The 16,960-nt window shown below is 39.1% G+C and overlaps 1 protein-coding gene across 4 annotated transcripts in view; it reads left to right on the top strand.

Moving 5' to 3' along the window:
* Window positions 1–3,861: 3,861 nt before the first annotated feature.
* Window positions 3,862–16,960, top strand: part of Pdk1 (Phosphoinositide-dependent kinase 1) — a 64,592-nt gene continuing 51,493 nt past the window's right edge. The window contains exon 1 of one of the 4 annotated variants that reach the window (XM_065368720.1): window positions 3,862–4,418. In XM_065368720.1, coding sequence (XP_065224792.1) covers window positions 4,308–4,418 — 111 coding nt within the window. In that variant the 5' untranslated portion in view covers window positions 3,862–4,307. Of the gene's footprint in view, window positions 4,419–4,847; window positions 4,987–5,298; window positions 5,353–16,960 lie in introns of those variants that run through there. The other 3 variants (XM_065368716.1, XM_065368721.1, XM_065368717.1) reach the window with 3 other exon arrangements.

Below are 16,960 nucleotides of genomic sequence, written 5' to 3'. Positions count from 1 at the left end.
ATGATGATTCATCGTTGTTGTTATTGTTGGGTTTGGATACCTGTACATTGAACCTGGAGGATGTTCAAGGTGTCGTTCTTCAGTGTTCTTTAGAGCTTTTCAATGTAACTAATAATGATTGATAAAATATTGCGAGGATTGCTAAAAATGGCGTAAAAATTGAAATGAAAAAAAAAACTTTGTAAAATATTAAATTTGATAATTTCGTAATGGTTTGTTGAACATTGTGAAAATGGCTGAAAATATCGTTAAAGCTGGTAAAAGATCACGAAAGTTGATAAAATGTTGCAGAAAGTGCTGGTAAAGCTGTAAAAATTGATAAAACATTATAAAAGTGTTGAAAACGTTGTGAAAGTTTATAAAACACCGCGAAAATGGTTGAAAAATGTCGTCAAAGTGGCTAAAACATTGTGAAAGTTGTTGAAAATATCGTAAACATTGATAAAACATTACGAAAGTTGCTGAAATCAGCTTGAAAATTGAAGAAAAATCGCGAAAATCGTTGAATATGTCGCTAAAGTTGATAAAACATTGCAAAAATTTCTGGAAACGTTGTAAAACATCGTGAAAATATAGTGGAAAATATTGTAACAGTTTGTGAAACATGCTGAAAGTTGGTGAAAATTCCATAAAAATCGAATTACATAAATTTTTATAAATTTATTAAAAATAACGCGAATGTAAATAATGTCGTAAAATTGGCGCAAAATGCAATTTTCAAGTACGTGAGATAGATTGTTGTTTAAATGTTGAAGGAACTTTGTTGAATTCGTTTTAAAATTTATTATTCTCATCGCCAATGGTGTAAAAGACAAAAAAATTGTAGTTTGAAAAATTTATGAAAATTTGGTGAAAAATGTTCTAAAAGTAACGTGAAAGTTGATGAAATATCGTGCAAATTATTTCATATTTTTCATTACTTGACAGTGCTGGTTCAAGATTAATTTCTGATATTTTTATTCAATTTTTGAGCCATTCAAGAATTTTTTTCTTATTTCAATGAGTTGAATGAAATTGTTTATAAATTCAAGTTATTTTCAAGTTTTTAAAAGTTTTTTTTTTTTTCATTTTTATGTCTTATTTCAAGTTTTTTTGAACAATTTTCATGCCAGTTGAATGATTTTTAAATCCTTCAAATAATTTTTATGCAGTTTCGAGATCTGTAAATATGTACTTTTTAGTTTTTTTAAAATTAGTTTTACACATTTTGTTTTTGATCTGTTTTCGATTAGGTAGGTACCTATTTTTTTCAAATTTTGAGATTTTTCATATTTCGGTGAATTTTAGAATGTATTTGCATTTTCTGATTTCAATTTTTCGTCTGCTTGAATATTTTCAGTATTTTAATACACCGTTTGGAAAAATCGAAAATAGTTTATGATTTGGAAATTTTTGGTATCTAACCTCAATTTTTGAATAAATTCTTTACAATCAAAATGACGTTTTTTTGTGTTTTAAAAAGATTTTACAGTATGTTTGTTTTAGTCCGTCTTCATGCATTTATGAGCTGTTATTTGGTCATTTTCAAAAAATATTTTGAACAAGAGTTTCTGTTAATATTTTTTGAATTTCTGATATTTTTTCGGTTGATGAAAACGTCCTTTTTCACGTCTTTGATTGGGATTTTCAATTTTCAAAATTTTTTGATACTCAATTTTTCCATCCCTTTTTTCTGTTTTAGATTTTGAACGGTTTTGCAATTCAACAATAATTTTTATGATATTTCATGCAATTTGAATGGGGTTCCATCGACTTTCATTCTGCAACATTCTTATAAAATTCTTTGATTTCTACCTTTTTGTTTATGAAATGCAGAAATGCTACATTTCAAACAATTTAAATGAAATTTGTTTATATAATTTTTATTTCACTTCATTCTACTTGTACCAGTGATGGCAAAACTTTTACATTGTAGTTCAAGTTTTCAGTTTTCAGTTTCAGTTTTCAGTTTTCCATTAATTCAGTTTCAGTTTTCATCATTTCTTGAGGTTCAAAAAGAAATGGAAAAAAATGAATTTTTCTTTTCTTTCATGAATTTTTAGACACTAATTTCAAATTTGCTACTTGGCTTTAAGTTCAAAAACTTCAAATTTCAAATTCAAACTCAGAAATCATGAAGCAATGTGGGCATGTTAATTGCAGTAAAGGGCAAAACATTTACATTTCAGTTTAAGTTTTCACTGTTTTCAGTCTTCAGTTTCAGTTTTAGTTTCTGTTTCAGTTTTCCATCACTGTTCGTTGGTTGTCACCTAGATGCATTCCATTACCACCATCCCCTCCCCTCCATCTCGTGAAATACGGGGTGTCCCGGAATAAGGGATTTTAATGTTATCAAAAAGGAGAGAAAATTCTCTGCTTGAAAATTAGAAAATTGAATAATCATGTAAAAAATGGGCGTTTGAATGATTGTCTCAATGAAACACGAGGAAATCTTTCATTTTGCATCGAAAATCGAAACAAAAAAAAATTCAAAAGCACATTTTTTCGATTGTTATTCCATTTTTCAATTTTTACTTGGGGAAATTTTTTCCCCGTTTTGTATAAATGAAACCCCTTATTCTTGGACACCCGGTACTCGGAAAATGCGCGATTTTTTCCTTCTGCTGTCATTGATGATTCATCATGAACGAGATCCCAAAAATATGGCTATGTGAGTCATAGTTCGGGGTATTGTTTCGTGAAGCAAATTTTGAACAAAATTTGTTGGGAAGAATCATCGATGTCGTTACTAAAATAATAGTACGAACTAGAGCTGAAAACGGTACTCGCTGACAACGGGTAACTATCGTATCCGTATCGTAAATTCTCGCTACTCGGTAGTAGCGGGTAGCGAATTGAAAAAATGTCGCACCGGTTCAGGATATAACTAGTAGCGCATTGAATGCGTAGCTGGTGTACCGGCATGACATCATCATTGTCATCAATCATGTCAAACGTCAATCACACATACGAACGACAGGTGTCGAAGCGTAACTCCTCCCACTTACGCATTATCAAATTTTGAGGTGCGTGCGCAGACCAAGTGCGAAAACATTCGGGTTGTACTCGCTATACGCTACTATCCTATATCCGAATCAACCCGATACAACCACTAGCGGGTTTAGCCGGTATTTTAACCAGATACCGGTAAGCGGGTAGCGTAACCGTTTTCACCTCTAGTACGAACGCTGTGTGTCATCATGAACACAATGTATGTGTGTACTATTTATCTATATTATCCACAGAGGAGTAATTCCCTCCCCCTCCCCCTCCCCCTCTACCCAGTTCGTTTCGAAGCGATAATTTACAAGCGTGTGACATTTATTTTGTGATTGTGATTTCACGTATGAAACACATGTTTGGCGGAAACCGCCGCCAACAAGGGCTGATAGCATCTTTGACGTCAATGGCAGTGGCGATTGGGTTTGAAAAAATTTTTTTTTTGAGACGTCATAACTCGTAATCACATAACAAACATTAAATTTCACACACATATCACGTATGTATGGTTCACATACATATACGCGACATACAAACAATGTATTTACGCGTAAAAATAACACCACGTACTGAAAAAGAAAAAAAATTTGGGGTAAAATGCAAAAAAAGGCGAGCAAAGCACGCGTGAAAATTTTGAGTTTGGCGCTTACGCCGCTGGCAACACTGCGCCTCGCCGGGGGACAAGAACACGCATACACAAGCGCGCGAAACGCTCTAGACTCGTGTGCGGTTCGGTGTTAGTCGAGTTCGAAGTCGAACCGAGGGGAATGAACGACTTTTCAACCTCGCATCCCGCTCTCCGTCAAGGTTCACCGTTTCCCGCGCTTTAATTTCCCCCACCACGGTGTGGTACATTCCGTTTATGCCTATACGACGCGCTGGTACACGGCCGTGTCTAGCCAAAGTTTCCACCGTACTCTCGTACTACTACTATACTCGGTTCACGTTCGTAAGTTAGTCTTTTAGATTGGTTCTACTGTGTTTGTCGTACGTGCAAGTTCAAGTACTCGACAACGATTGTGTGGTGTTAAATTTTTTCGTGTATGAATAATATTGTGCGGCGCGAATTTGAGTGTGAAATTTATACGTAATAAAAAAGAGTTGAGCGTACGATAGATAATTATTTTTTGAATTCGATTCGCGAATTTTTTTTCATTTTGAAAATATACCTATAATTTTTTTATGGCTGTAGTGTCATCGAATAGTGTGTTTTGTTTCGCTTTATTAATTGATAATAATAATAATAAAATAATTTGTTAATGATTCAAACAACTAGCGACCAATATTCTATGGCGTCTAGATGAAAAACTTTAGATTTTTTTCGTGTTATGATGGAAAGTAATTCCAAAATAACGAATTGGTGTAGTGGCGGAATCTTCCTACATACGGTTACGAAAATATTCAAACTTGGGCGTCAGGATAAAAAATCTAATAAAAAGGTGAGTTTTGTTGTTCAAAGTTTCTAAATAGGTATTTCGAGTTCGCGAATTTTTTTTTCTCACGTTGCACGAGGGGGTTACACTGTGTGGCGAATAGCTATAGGTCATTTACCTAGAAAAATTCGCGACTTGGTTTACACACTAAGTCGACTGCTACATAAGCAGCAACTAGCAACCAGCAACTGGCAACTTGGCAACCAAATCAAAAAATTTTGATTTGGTTGCTAGTTCCAGCCAATAACCGAGCAACTTCTTATCATTTTCGTTCCACTGACGCGAAACGAAGTTGCTAAGTTGCCGAGTTGCCGCTTATGTAGCAGTGCACTTACACAGACGCGATTCTATATCGGAAAATGGTTTAATTTTACGAGAAAAAAATTTATTTTTAAATATCGTGTACGTTTGAACGTGTAGTTTTGAGAAGTAGAAACGTGTGAAAAAAACTCGTGGTATTGAACGTACCCTTTCGTTGAAAGAGTATGGAATTTACGCGCCAATTTTTCACGTTGGTTGCCTTGCCTGCCTGGACCACTATGGAGGTTGGTTCTATCGCCATGTGCAACTTTCGGTGTGTTTTTTCTTCGACTCTTCGTTAGTTTTATGTTAGATTATTTTATTCGAGTATTTTTAGATGATATTCGGTGTAAATTAATGTAAAATGAGGAGTGATCGTAATATGTATAGTATTTTATTCGAATCATAATTTTCCTTCGTCTCGAGTATCACATCAGCGTTATTTCGTCGAGTTTGGAATTTTCCTGTACAAATTGCAATAGGTTATTGGTTAATTTGAACCGCTCACGAGCGTGTTTAATTAGTTAATTGCTTTTTTCGCACACTCGATCGAGTTTCAGCTCCTCAGTGTGTGGATTTACATATTTGCGATCCGGTGACAATGACTGGGATCAGGTCGTTGAAAAAATATTCTCAAGAGGTACGTTGAATTCGAATATAATTTGCGGTGACATCGTCGACTACGACGACGACGACGATAACTTTTTGGTGTAGACTATAGTAATAGACGACCGAAGACGATGTCTACTTGATACATTGTACTACGATTTATTACACATACGCACGCATACAAAGGTAATACGAATCGTTGACCCGATTAAATATTTTTCTATTCGCTTCAACGGTCATTAGATAATGGTGTTATTCTTAGAAAAGGCGGACTTTCTATTTACTCCTCGTCCTCGTCGTCGTCGTCGTAGTCGTCATCGCCTCGATTATTACGTTACTTATCGAGTTATTTGTATACATAATGGATGATTCATTGAGAAACATTTAACACTACTACTACTGTAGATGCAAATTTGGCCAAGTTACAGATCCATCGACTCGTCAAGTGTTTCTTTGCCCCGCTTCGTCGTCGTTTCGGGTTCGGTTATCTGTGTCGAAGAATTCGCACCAAACGATGCATTCATTCGGCGCTTCTACGTAATCGGTATGCTGTGTAAATAGTCGATTCTGCGTATGGTTAGTGGTTACCTTCGATTGTGCTACTCTGCTGTCTTCGGTGGTCTTTCTGCTGATGTGTGATTCGAAGAAATTTACGATTTACGAAGCTGCTGCCGTACCTAATCGTCGACGATGGCGCCATACTGTGTACTTAGTATTATTACTTACACATTCGTACGTGGAACAATATCGTCGACAATCGACACCTGCGAATGAAAATAGCTCCTGTACGAATAGTTTAGCGTCAAGTTGACGTTCAACGATGAATGACGGTGACGTAATGGACGAATGACGGCGACGTTAATCGACTAAGATGACAGAGAGTCGAAAATTTAGCAGGAAAAACCGCACCCTGTTTATATATATACGCGACGACATCGACATGAACGGATCAGGTCGAGGTTACGAGACCGTTTAATAGAAGTGTAATTCGCTGCTATTTATATACATAGTTCACCGACGATGAGAGAAAATTTCACCAGTCTGGTACACATTTTGTACAGGAAGTTGCTGCCTCTGGGATGTAGAATCTGGTGCGAAATTGTTCGTCGCTGCCTCGCCCCTTCGGAATACATTGTATGGCATGGCGTCCGTATACAGCTCTATCGCTATATGTATCCGTTCGTATGTCTGATTAGCGTCATTCGTCGTTCTTTATCTGTGCGAATTTTTTTCCTCAAGTGCACTTCTCGACGGCGTCGTCTGAGTCTGTGCCTGCCTGTGGTGGAAGGCGTGTGACTCGACGACAAATGTATCGCGACGGTTGCGTCATTGGTGTGGTATGCGAATGCGATGTACGAGTACGAGTACGTACAATTATTGTAGAGTACTCGTATATTAAGCTGCCGTTATTAACTTTCCCATCGTACATATGATTGTATAGTGTGTATTTGCTCATGATTTGATTGTCGTTGCGATGGATGGATGTTTCATGTAGCGAAGGACGCTGATTAGCGTGTAGACTGTGTAGAGTGATTCGTAAACAATATCAGACTACGATTGAATGATACGTATGCGGATAGCGGAGTGATTCGTCGGATTGTTCGTCATTTTTATTCGTCGATGGGCGGAAAGCGAAGCTAGATAGCTCGTGTACAGCTGATGGATTGAAGTTCTCGTCGTCGAAAGACCTGAGCTCATACAGGGATACCGGTGTGACTTCAGAATACTCGTAAGGCTAGATTCGCGAAGCAAAAGCCATCACACAGACACAAAACGAGGCAAAAACCAGCGAAATTCGCCAGTCCAACGATACTCTTCTACCCTGCTGTCGTGCAACCTGTGCAGCTTCCCCAGCATCCCTTCACAATGCGATATTCTACTACGTACGTTTTACGATGACAAAAACGTGCGTTTCTTAACAGCAATGCCGAGCAAGAAGATGTATCTCTAACGGTAACCTATTGAAGAAGTCGACGAGAGAACACAACTATGGCACGAAACGGACCACGACCACACAACAACGATCACACATTCACGGTGGATTTTTTTCCTGTTTCGTACCTACTACGTTGTCGTGTTGTTGTTGTTGCTGTGATAAAAACATTCGTAGCGAAATATTCCCGGAATGTTGTTTACATCGGAGCAGTGTTACCAGCTTGGTCGACCGTACGATTGAAAGTAGCTGCACGATCGCATTCTTTTTCCTGTTCGAGACCAGAGTCGAGTACGAGCTCGGATTGGGAGTTGCTCTACTAAAAATAATTCGATGTTTACTAGGCACATGATACGACTATACGAGGCTAAGAGCCGGAGCAGCAAGTGTGTGTGAGAGATGTAAATGACCTAGAATTACGTGCGAAACGACGCCAACGGCGGTACCTACCGATTACGATGGTATTATGATCGTCGTCGTCGTCTTCGTAGGAAAAAGTAGTCGTACTTAACCAACGATCATCAGAAACAACAACAACAACATAATAATAATAATAATAATATCAACAACTCGTACTACTGCCACTACTACTGGCAAAGCACCGAAGCTACGTATGCATATTATAATGTAGTGGAATTATTGAAATAATATTTATAAACGTATGCACTGTGCACATGCATTCGATGCATGGTGCTTGCCTGCTCGCACGTTTGTTTACATCAGCTCGCGATGGATGAAGGGGTGAAGAAAGGGAAGGTTTTGACGCGACTCGATGCGATGCGATGTATACGGAACAGATGCAGTATTGTTCACAATGAGATGCATACCGTAAAGCTGGCTTTTTTGTATTCGGAGACGACGACCCGATCCGACCTGTCCTGTCCTCCTGTCATCGTTTTGGAAGTATTTCAATCATGTACCGGAACAACTATTACCCCTGAAATTACTGCTTGTAACGTGATTCGAAGACACGGAAATGCTGTAACTAAAAAAAGACGCCAAATGCGAGTGAGCTTTGATAGTGGATGAGAAGATTTTCCTAGATACGTCGTATGATGAGATATTTTTTGAAATCAGACTGGAGGTGTTTTAGTTGAGAACTGTCAGCTTAGTCTTAGGATCTTCTGAACCGAGTACTTCATTCCTCAAGTATGAAGCTCGTTGAATATATTGAAAGGTAGATCCTGAAAACGAAATGGCAGAGGATATTGACCAAATCCAGTGGAGAGGAGACCTTCATCTGCGTCGAATTGGACCATTGCCATCAAAATCCGAGACCATTTTTTTTTATGGGTCTACTGAGCAGTTGAAAATTTGTAGATTGCTTATTTTTGGGTAAACTCGTGTTTTGGAAATATTTTCTTCTCAAATATTTCGCATTAATTATATGCCAAAACATAGAAAGATATCGTTTCTGAAACTTTGGAATCATTTTGGGATGCAGTGGTGCTAACTTATTGGTCATAGATATAATTTTAATAAGTATTACCGATTTTAAAAAATTAAGATGAGTGGCCAAAAATTCATCGAATTTTTTCAGTTTTTTCATAAATTGGCACCATTGCAGTCCGTTGAAAAGAACCTCCCCCTTCCCTTCCATTTCTTCTATGAAAAAAAAAAAAAAAAACAACAAGCTTAATGTGCACATAGAAGAAACGATTCGTAAATGAGAGATGAGTGTCATTTTATTTTAATATTTCAGTCAGTTAAATTCGATGACAAACATTTTGTTTTGAGATTTTTGAGAATTTTTCATCATTTCAATGATGGAAAATTCAACTCTTCCGATTTTTTGATGATAATGCAATACTTAGTTTGATTTTTTTTTTTTTGAAAATATTTTCCAAGCTTGATTAACCTGCAAAAAATATCCTTAATCCATTCTTGTGAGAAAAGAGTTGAATTTTCCATCTACTGAATTTTGAAGAATTGCCACTGAACTGTTTTCCCTTCAAAAATTGGCCACGTTTTTCAAAATATAAATTGATTGAATGAAATAAAGAAATTTTGGGTACATTTGTTTCCTCTCATGTATCTCAGGACTCATAGTCGGTAACTTTTTTAAAAAAATTTTATCAAAGTGATATTTTTTTGAATTTTTAAACATTTAATTTTTCCAAATCATGGTCCAACTTTTTAAAGAAGAAAAAATAAGTTGGTAATATTGACTTTTTATTCTTTTTGAATATGTCACACTGTCTTTTCAGCGTTTTGGTTACAAAGCCCTGCTTTTAGCTACAATTGTCAAATTCTCACTTCTGCCAAAAATAGCAAAAGAAAATTTGAGCTTTCGTCTAAAAGCCAAAAATTTCTAAAAATGTCACTTGTTTGCAGAACACTTTAAATTTGTCACTTTTTTTCAAAAATTCTCCAAAAGTCTCGTTTTGTCGTCAGAAATTGCCAAAAAGCCATTTTACGACCTAAATTGCAAAAAGGTGCCACTATTTTGTAACTTTTAATAATCTTGTTTTTGCCTGAAATTCACAAATCTCGCTTTTACCAAATCGCTAAAAAATCTACCTTTTTTTATCTAAAAATGCCAAAAATTGTTTTAAAAGCTCACTTTTTTTTCTGAAAATTGCTTGAAAGTTTTACTGTTTTGTCACAAATTTCTGAAAAAAAAATGTCGCTTTTTTTGACAAAAATTTCAACAAATTCCTCAGAAGTCTAGATTTTTGCAAAAAAGTTCCAAAAAAGTTCTGCCTTTCGTTAAAATTGTCAAAAAAAAATTTTTCACTAGAAATTTCCAGAACGTCTCATTTTTATGTCAAAAATTGGCAATAATTTTGCTATATTGCTAAAAAGTTGCCAAATAGTTTAATTTTTTTGACTTATGGAAAAAGTATCATTTTTTTGCCAATAATTGCCAAAAAGTCCTACTTTTTAGTAATTGTCAAAGTTTCAATGGAGTTTCATTAGATTTATGTTTACGTTTCGTTTTTTTTTGTTTTTTTTTTTCATTCATTTCTAAATATTGCAATGTTTTGTTTTTGTGGAGTGACTTTTTTGCCATTGGAATGTTTTGCTTACGTCTTGTAACTTTTTTGGTTTCGCAAGTTACTTTTTTTTGGAAAAAATTGAGTACGAGCCCTGGTATCAGATTCGATTAAATGAGCCCATGACCTGTTTAAGTATCTGTGCCCCCTTCCCATATTATCTTCATTCGTGTAACAATATTTGTAAAAAATTTTCTACTTATCGTAAAATTACTGATACCTGTCGCACATTCAACGAAAAAAAAAAAAAAAATGCAAAACAACCAATATTCTCTAGGGTGGAACATTTCTCACCCAATAAATCAACCTCTTGATTTAAAAAAAAATACAATTCGTCATTTTCTCCTGTAGAGGATCCCTGTTGACAATTTTGCCTTTTAAAAACGATGTTTGTCTAATGAAAATATATGTTTTCAACTATCGACGATGGAAAGAACGCTGTAAAAACGAGGCCGAATAGCGAATACACGCGGTAGCCAACGATTACGTAATAATTGTTTATTACCAACGAATCGACAAGGTTTGTTTACATGGACGAAGAAACGCGGATTCGTATCGGTGTGTATTGTTTTTCCACGCGATATCACCGTGTTGAAACTTGAAATCGAGAATTATCAGTGGAAAAAATCACGTAGCGTTTAATATGTTGGAAAATTTAGCGTATTTTATGCGTATTTTTGTACGAGAACTTGGTACTTTGTTATTACAGGTGAGCTGAAGCTCGGTTGGCTAATTCTCGAATGCCCGTATCGTATCGTAATCGTATAGTATAGTACATTTTATCGTAACGTAAGACGATAGTATACTCGAGACGTCGTCGTGGCTCGTATAATCTCGAGTGAATTTTTTTCCCCCTGCGGAGGAACACCTACGTAAACGAAGAAAAGGCCGAAAGCTGAAAGCTGCAAGCTGCAGAGGGTTCGGGTCGGGCGGAGGCGTTAGCGTTTTCAAGACGATCGAAATTTCTCGTACACGCCAGCCATATACGTATACTTAGTGGTGCCTTTTCTTCTCTCGCAAGTCCGCTGCTTTCCTCGGCAGCATCTGTGCCTAGAAAATAGACCCGCGAAAGAGAGAGGTTCTCTACCCTGTTCGCCCCGCTACGTGTATTGTCGCCGGTAACGTGTAGAAACGTGTGTGTAGGCGGTTTTTTGGGAGCAAATGCCGGTCGAGGTGGGTCCGGGGATCGGGGACACGATTAAATTGAGAATGTACTTTCGGCATAGGCCTTTTGACTGCGCTGATGCTGACGCTGTGGCTGCTGAAGCGACGTGGCGTGGCGTATCGAAACGCAGGCGCTTCTCACGAGTACGTGTGACGTCAAGACGATGGAATTTCGCACCCGGCGGACACCTACGTTGTCATTTATATGCGTCTATGGCCGCTTCACTTTGCAGAGAACGTTGAGAGGTTTTTTTCTCTCTGGTATTATGTCGTTGCTGCATTGTTCGCGACAAAGATGGACGACCATGAAGACGACGAAGACGTAACGGAATGAATATACCGTTAAATAAACATTGGGCAAAGCGACCGACTCGACCCGGATTTCACGCGGATGTTTGGCTTATACGTACATCGTTTAATATGGTCGACGACGACGATACTTATGGAACGTGAAATATTCGAACGGTGACGTCATTTCGCGCGCTTTACGATAATGAATCGCGACTATAGGAAATTCTATACGCGTGGGCGTCATCTCCAATTAACATATCGTCGAATGGTACTAATTTACTGGGTGATAGAAATTGCAACTATGGTAGCTTGAAGGCAGCTGGAAAGGTATGGGTAACAGGTTATCAGGGAAAAATCTAAAAAGTTTGAAAAGTTGATTGGGAAAGCTTCCAGAGCGAGTTGAAAGTTGAGAATTTATACAGCCGAATTCCAGAGTAACGTTTTGCAGCGTTTATTAGGTTTTTAATGCTGCAGGTACCTTCAGTTTGGCTGTAAAACGTATAAACACATCAAAATCTCGTGGATGTTTTTCAAGTCTTATAGATATCAAAATCGTCGGAATTTTTGGGTATTCCATGGACCTCCTCCCCCTCCTTGGAGTCAATTTTGATCCAAGGGTCAAAATGTAGAGATAAAATGGTTCGGTTACCCTTTGCTGGAATTAATCTACATTCTTGATTCGTGATGTGAATTTTTTTTTTAGCTTTTCGTTGCTTATTTCACCCCCTCTGCCTCCTTTCCTACGTAAACATGTGAATTAAATAGACATACTCTAAGCAATAATTTATCACAAGTTGATTAGCAGCAAACTAACGTATGTTTTTGTTTGTTTTTTTGTTTCAGGTGAGTCTGAAATTTCCATTTCAAGAATTTAAAACAATATTCTACAAATGAGTAAGTTTTCTTCTCCATAATTCTATACTGAGTCGTAGAAGTGATGGAATTAGCCCATGAAGTCTCAGAAATCGAAGTTGGCAATTGATAATTCTCACTTTTAAGCTCATTCGTTTGATTCTTTTCAAATTAGAAGACTCGTTAGCATCAATTTTTCATTCAGGGAATCTCATCCTCGATAAGATCTGGAAACAGTTCATCATTGGTTGGAACGACGACGACGACGACGATCGAAGATCGAAGATCAACAACGACGACGGACGTCTGCAGAACGACGCGTAGACATCTGCCAGGTGCTGCTGGAATGCTCGCGTTTAAGGAGTCAAACGAGAAGAAAAAGAGGGTCAATACCTTATTCAATTGTGTACGCAGCCTAGCTACGTATGTCTTTCTGGAAACGAATTCATCTGGCGATACAACGATGGATGGCGCTTACCTTACGATATATACCTTTCTTGTATGTGTATTGTGTAGTCGAGAGAAGGTAATCTTGAGATCGCAGCAGCCGCATCGGATGGACTATTATTATTATTTTTTTCGGATGGAAGAAAAAAAGCAAGAAGGTAGAAGCGAGCCAGATAGATCGCATCTTTCCAGACACGACGACAGCTGGCAAACGGGCACGCGCTCCGGTGCATTAAGGAATGAATACGTCTCCTCCGCCTGCCCTCTCTTACCTGTTCATCCTCTCGTAAACCTTTGCAAGGCGCACATCACATAGTACAATGTACCGGAGCTCTCGTTCTCGTTTTTACGATGTTTTTCACCTGCCGTATCTTGACGAGCCTTCGGGGGTCGCGGCGGTACGTCCAACTCCGATGCAACAGAGAGAAGAAGAAAGGGCGTCTTGAATTGAACACTGAACTCGGTGAATGCGACTGCGAGCAGCAGCAGGGGCACGATTGGCGGCTTGATTGCATTCGTTGTTCGTGGCGCGCGCACGCAGCTGCAATTGCACTGCATTTCCGCGAGGTGGTGATATCGAGTGCAACGGTACGACTCGATGAAGGGGTGAGAGGGGGTGCGGAAATATGCGCTCTCTCCAGTCCTGTATCATCAATGTGTATTCTGCGGTTTTGTTCAAACATCCCTGGTCGTCGTCGTGGCGATTAATTTGGAACACGGGTCTGCGACCGAGGTGGAGGGCGAGAGGGTGGGCTCGTCATTATGGCGGTTTGAACCCAAAATTCCGTAGTCGTGTCGCGAAGGAGACGTTTTGCAAGAAGTTGAATAATTAATGCGAACGACAATTCCGCACCTTCCTGGTTGTCTCATCCGAATGCATTACCACCCCCCTCTCCTTCAACCCTTATTCGAGTGGAATTCGCGAACGCAACACTGTGTGGTGAGAGTTGGTGCTAGAGGCGAGGATTGTTTTCCAAGTTATCTCATTTTCACCCACCCACGAATCCGACGATAAGTTTACGCTGCTGTTGCCTTCAAGGGTCTATGGTATCTGAAACGTGCTTTCACCGGAGAGGCATTTTGACTCATTACGTAGTTTTCGACGACGAGTTCTTCGAAGAAGGATATTACGAATCGTGCCAAGATTGTGGAATTCATCTCGAGTGACCAAATACAGACTCTTGGGGTAGATCTCGCTGCTACGAGTAGATCGTGGATCTCGCGAATAGAAACTAAACCAAACCTTGGAACGTACGCAAGTATCAGGAGGGTGGTATCGAAGACCATCGATGCCCTTTGGCGACCACCTTTCGCGTGATAACGCGTATCGTGGCGAAGATTACAGAACGTAGGAAAACATTTTCGAAGAAAAAGGTCGATTCACATTCAGTTCTATTGTTGCTATAAAAGATCTTCCCTCTCGCATCCGCGCTCCCTCAGCTCGTGCTATTCTCAGACTACTGCCGATGCGTGGTTTCAATGGCGATGGGTATTGTGTTGTGAATACGTTATTCATTGTTCGAATAAGGTTCTTTTTTGGTGTCCTTTTCTTTTTTCGGTCTTTTCATAAAGCCGAAGGTGTGTAGTGTGTACGGTGTGTAGGTATTCTTGGAAAGTGTATCAAATGCTACTGCTGCTGATGTTGCTGCTGTTGCTGTTGCGTCTTCGTCTTCTTCTTCGATGTATAGCCTATTGTTGTTGTTGTTGCGCCGGCAGCGGGAGTGTTTTTTCGGGGAAAACGAAGTACGAGAATGGTTTCTTTGGATATTTCGTAGTCTTCGGAGTGCCTAGAATGGCAACCGGGAGTCTTGGAATTGAAAAATGTTCATTTAGCAGAGCTATTGTTGTTGCCAGAAGGATGCACGCTTCGTATTGTAACGGATTGCGGGACTGGTGCTGGAGGTAGTGGAGAAACAATGAGTGGTTTTTTCCTTTGAAAGGCAGAGCGTTTATGGAGATGAGCAAATATCACGAAATACCCCATATTATTCAGCTTGGAAGTACAGTCTGGGATATGGAGAAGATACCAACAGGAGATCATCAGCATTCTTGGAGCAGAGTCAGAAAGTCGGGAACCAGGAAGTACAGCAGCAACAATATGTCTGAGATCTGTACCTAACTATAGATCATTTTGCGTAAATAGACTCGCGATCGAAGATCAAAGAACCATCGCCATCATCATCATCTCGAGATGAAAGAGAAACCATCAATCATTATGGTCATTCATCGTGCTAATACGTACTACCCATCAAAGAAGACGATATTTATGATGCTGCGCGACCTACTTATACGACGACGCCATCGCCATCCCACCACCGAAGATGATGTGTTTTCTGCGTATGAAAAATTTGTCCAGCCAGCAAAGAAACCAAAAAAGACAGTCGAGAGAAAAACGCAGCCACGACGACCTGGATATCGGATACGGTGTATGTAATAGCATCCAACGCCATACTATAATGTACATACCGTGTACCTGTATGTACTTGGGATATCGTATCGACGCATGCTGGCTGGCGTCAAGGCAGCTGTGGCCGGAGCGGTACACCGAACGGTACCGTATATACCGCAGATGGCTGCTAAGAGAGAAGGTACATACATACAGTTTAGTATAAACATAAACTTGCTCGCTGCGCCCGCCACCACCGCCGTGCATTCGTCTGCTGACCTAGATGCTTGGGACGCCTGTGTCAGATTCGCAGACGCGCCGCCACGCCGCACCAAGGTGACGGGCGCCGGATTACGTCGTCGCGATTCGCGCGATACTAGGTCGGACTTATATGGGGAGAACGAATACAAAGTTGCCAAATGGATGTGGTCGCGAGGAGTGTCGGGGAGTGTCGTGGTGGTACATGTTCCAAATGTGGATGATGAATATGCTAAATATGTACCTATTTGGAGATTTTTCGCTGGAGATTCGACGACGAAGTGAAACCGCAGAAGTGATGATGGATTTCATTAGCCAAGCTTACATCGGAGGAGGAGGAGGAGGAAGAGGAAAATATGATGCTGTATGAAACCCCCCGGGTGAAAATGTGATGCTAATGTACTGTCTACAAATTCACGTTAAAGACAAAAAATACCCTCCCCCCCCAAAAAAAAAAAAAAATTGGAAATTTTCAAAAATTGATGAATCAACTTCCACACCTAAAAATTTTGAAAATAAGATGCCCCTTTGGAAATCTGGGGGGTTTTGTTGAATAAAAGCTTCTTGAAATTTTGATACCAGATTTGAAATGTCAAAAGCTTATATTTTTGTTGATCGTGGGAAACTGGATGAGCAATTTCAGAAATCATCAGATTCAAAGAATTGATAATTCTCGAGTAAGATTGGAATTTGACTTTTTACACATTGATAACAGAAAAGCATTCTAATCGACCTCGCTCATTTTTCCTCCTTCGTGAAAAAAAAAGAAAACAAACTTGGGAAATTATTTACGTATCTGCTCGTAAAACTTCGACGACGACGAATACGAATACAGAGCGAGCAACAAAACTTTCAAACTTGTAAATAAGTTACACCTTTCTGAAAATACTATGTGCTATGTGTGTATGTGTATACATTTATAATAATCGTGGTAACCTTGCTTTGATATTTTGCAAATTACCTACCCCCCCTGCCCTCGTCTCGTTCTCATCGCCGGCTTTGGCTAGCGCCGTAATCGTACTCTTACGTCATCGTTTATTGGCGTTTCCTACGAGTACATTTATAACGTTTGTTGTGCGCGAAAGTTGCATTTTAATGCGCGATTGCGCTCGTATGTATACCCAGCAGGTAATAACGTCACGATAACGAGATCAGGTATAAATATGGTCTTTTGTATGGTCGTCGATTATACACGCAGATGAGATGGAAAAGGTGAATTCCGGTTCGAATTGTTATTGGCTGGTATCCGGTTGATTGGCTCGGTTCGTTGGTTGTTGCATTATTACGTGTTGTGTAGAGAGTTGATCGAGAC

This window comes from Planococcus citri, chromosome 5 (genome assembly GCF_950023065.1).
Source record: "Planococcus citri chromosome 5, ihPlaCitr1.1, whole genome shotgun sequence".
Taxonomy (NCBI): Eukaryota; Metazoa; Arthropoda; class Insecta; order Hemiptera; family Pseudococcidae; genus Planococcus; species Planococcus citri.
The sequence above is the reverse complement of the archived record's forward strand: the minus strand, read 5'-3'. Positions and strand labels throughout refer to the sequence as shown.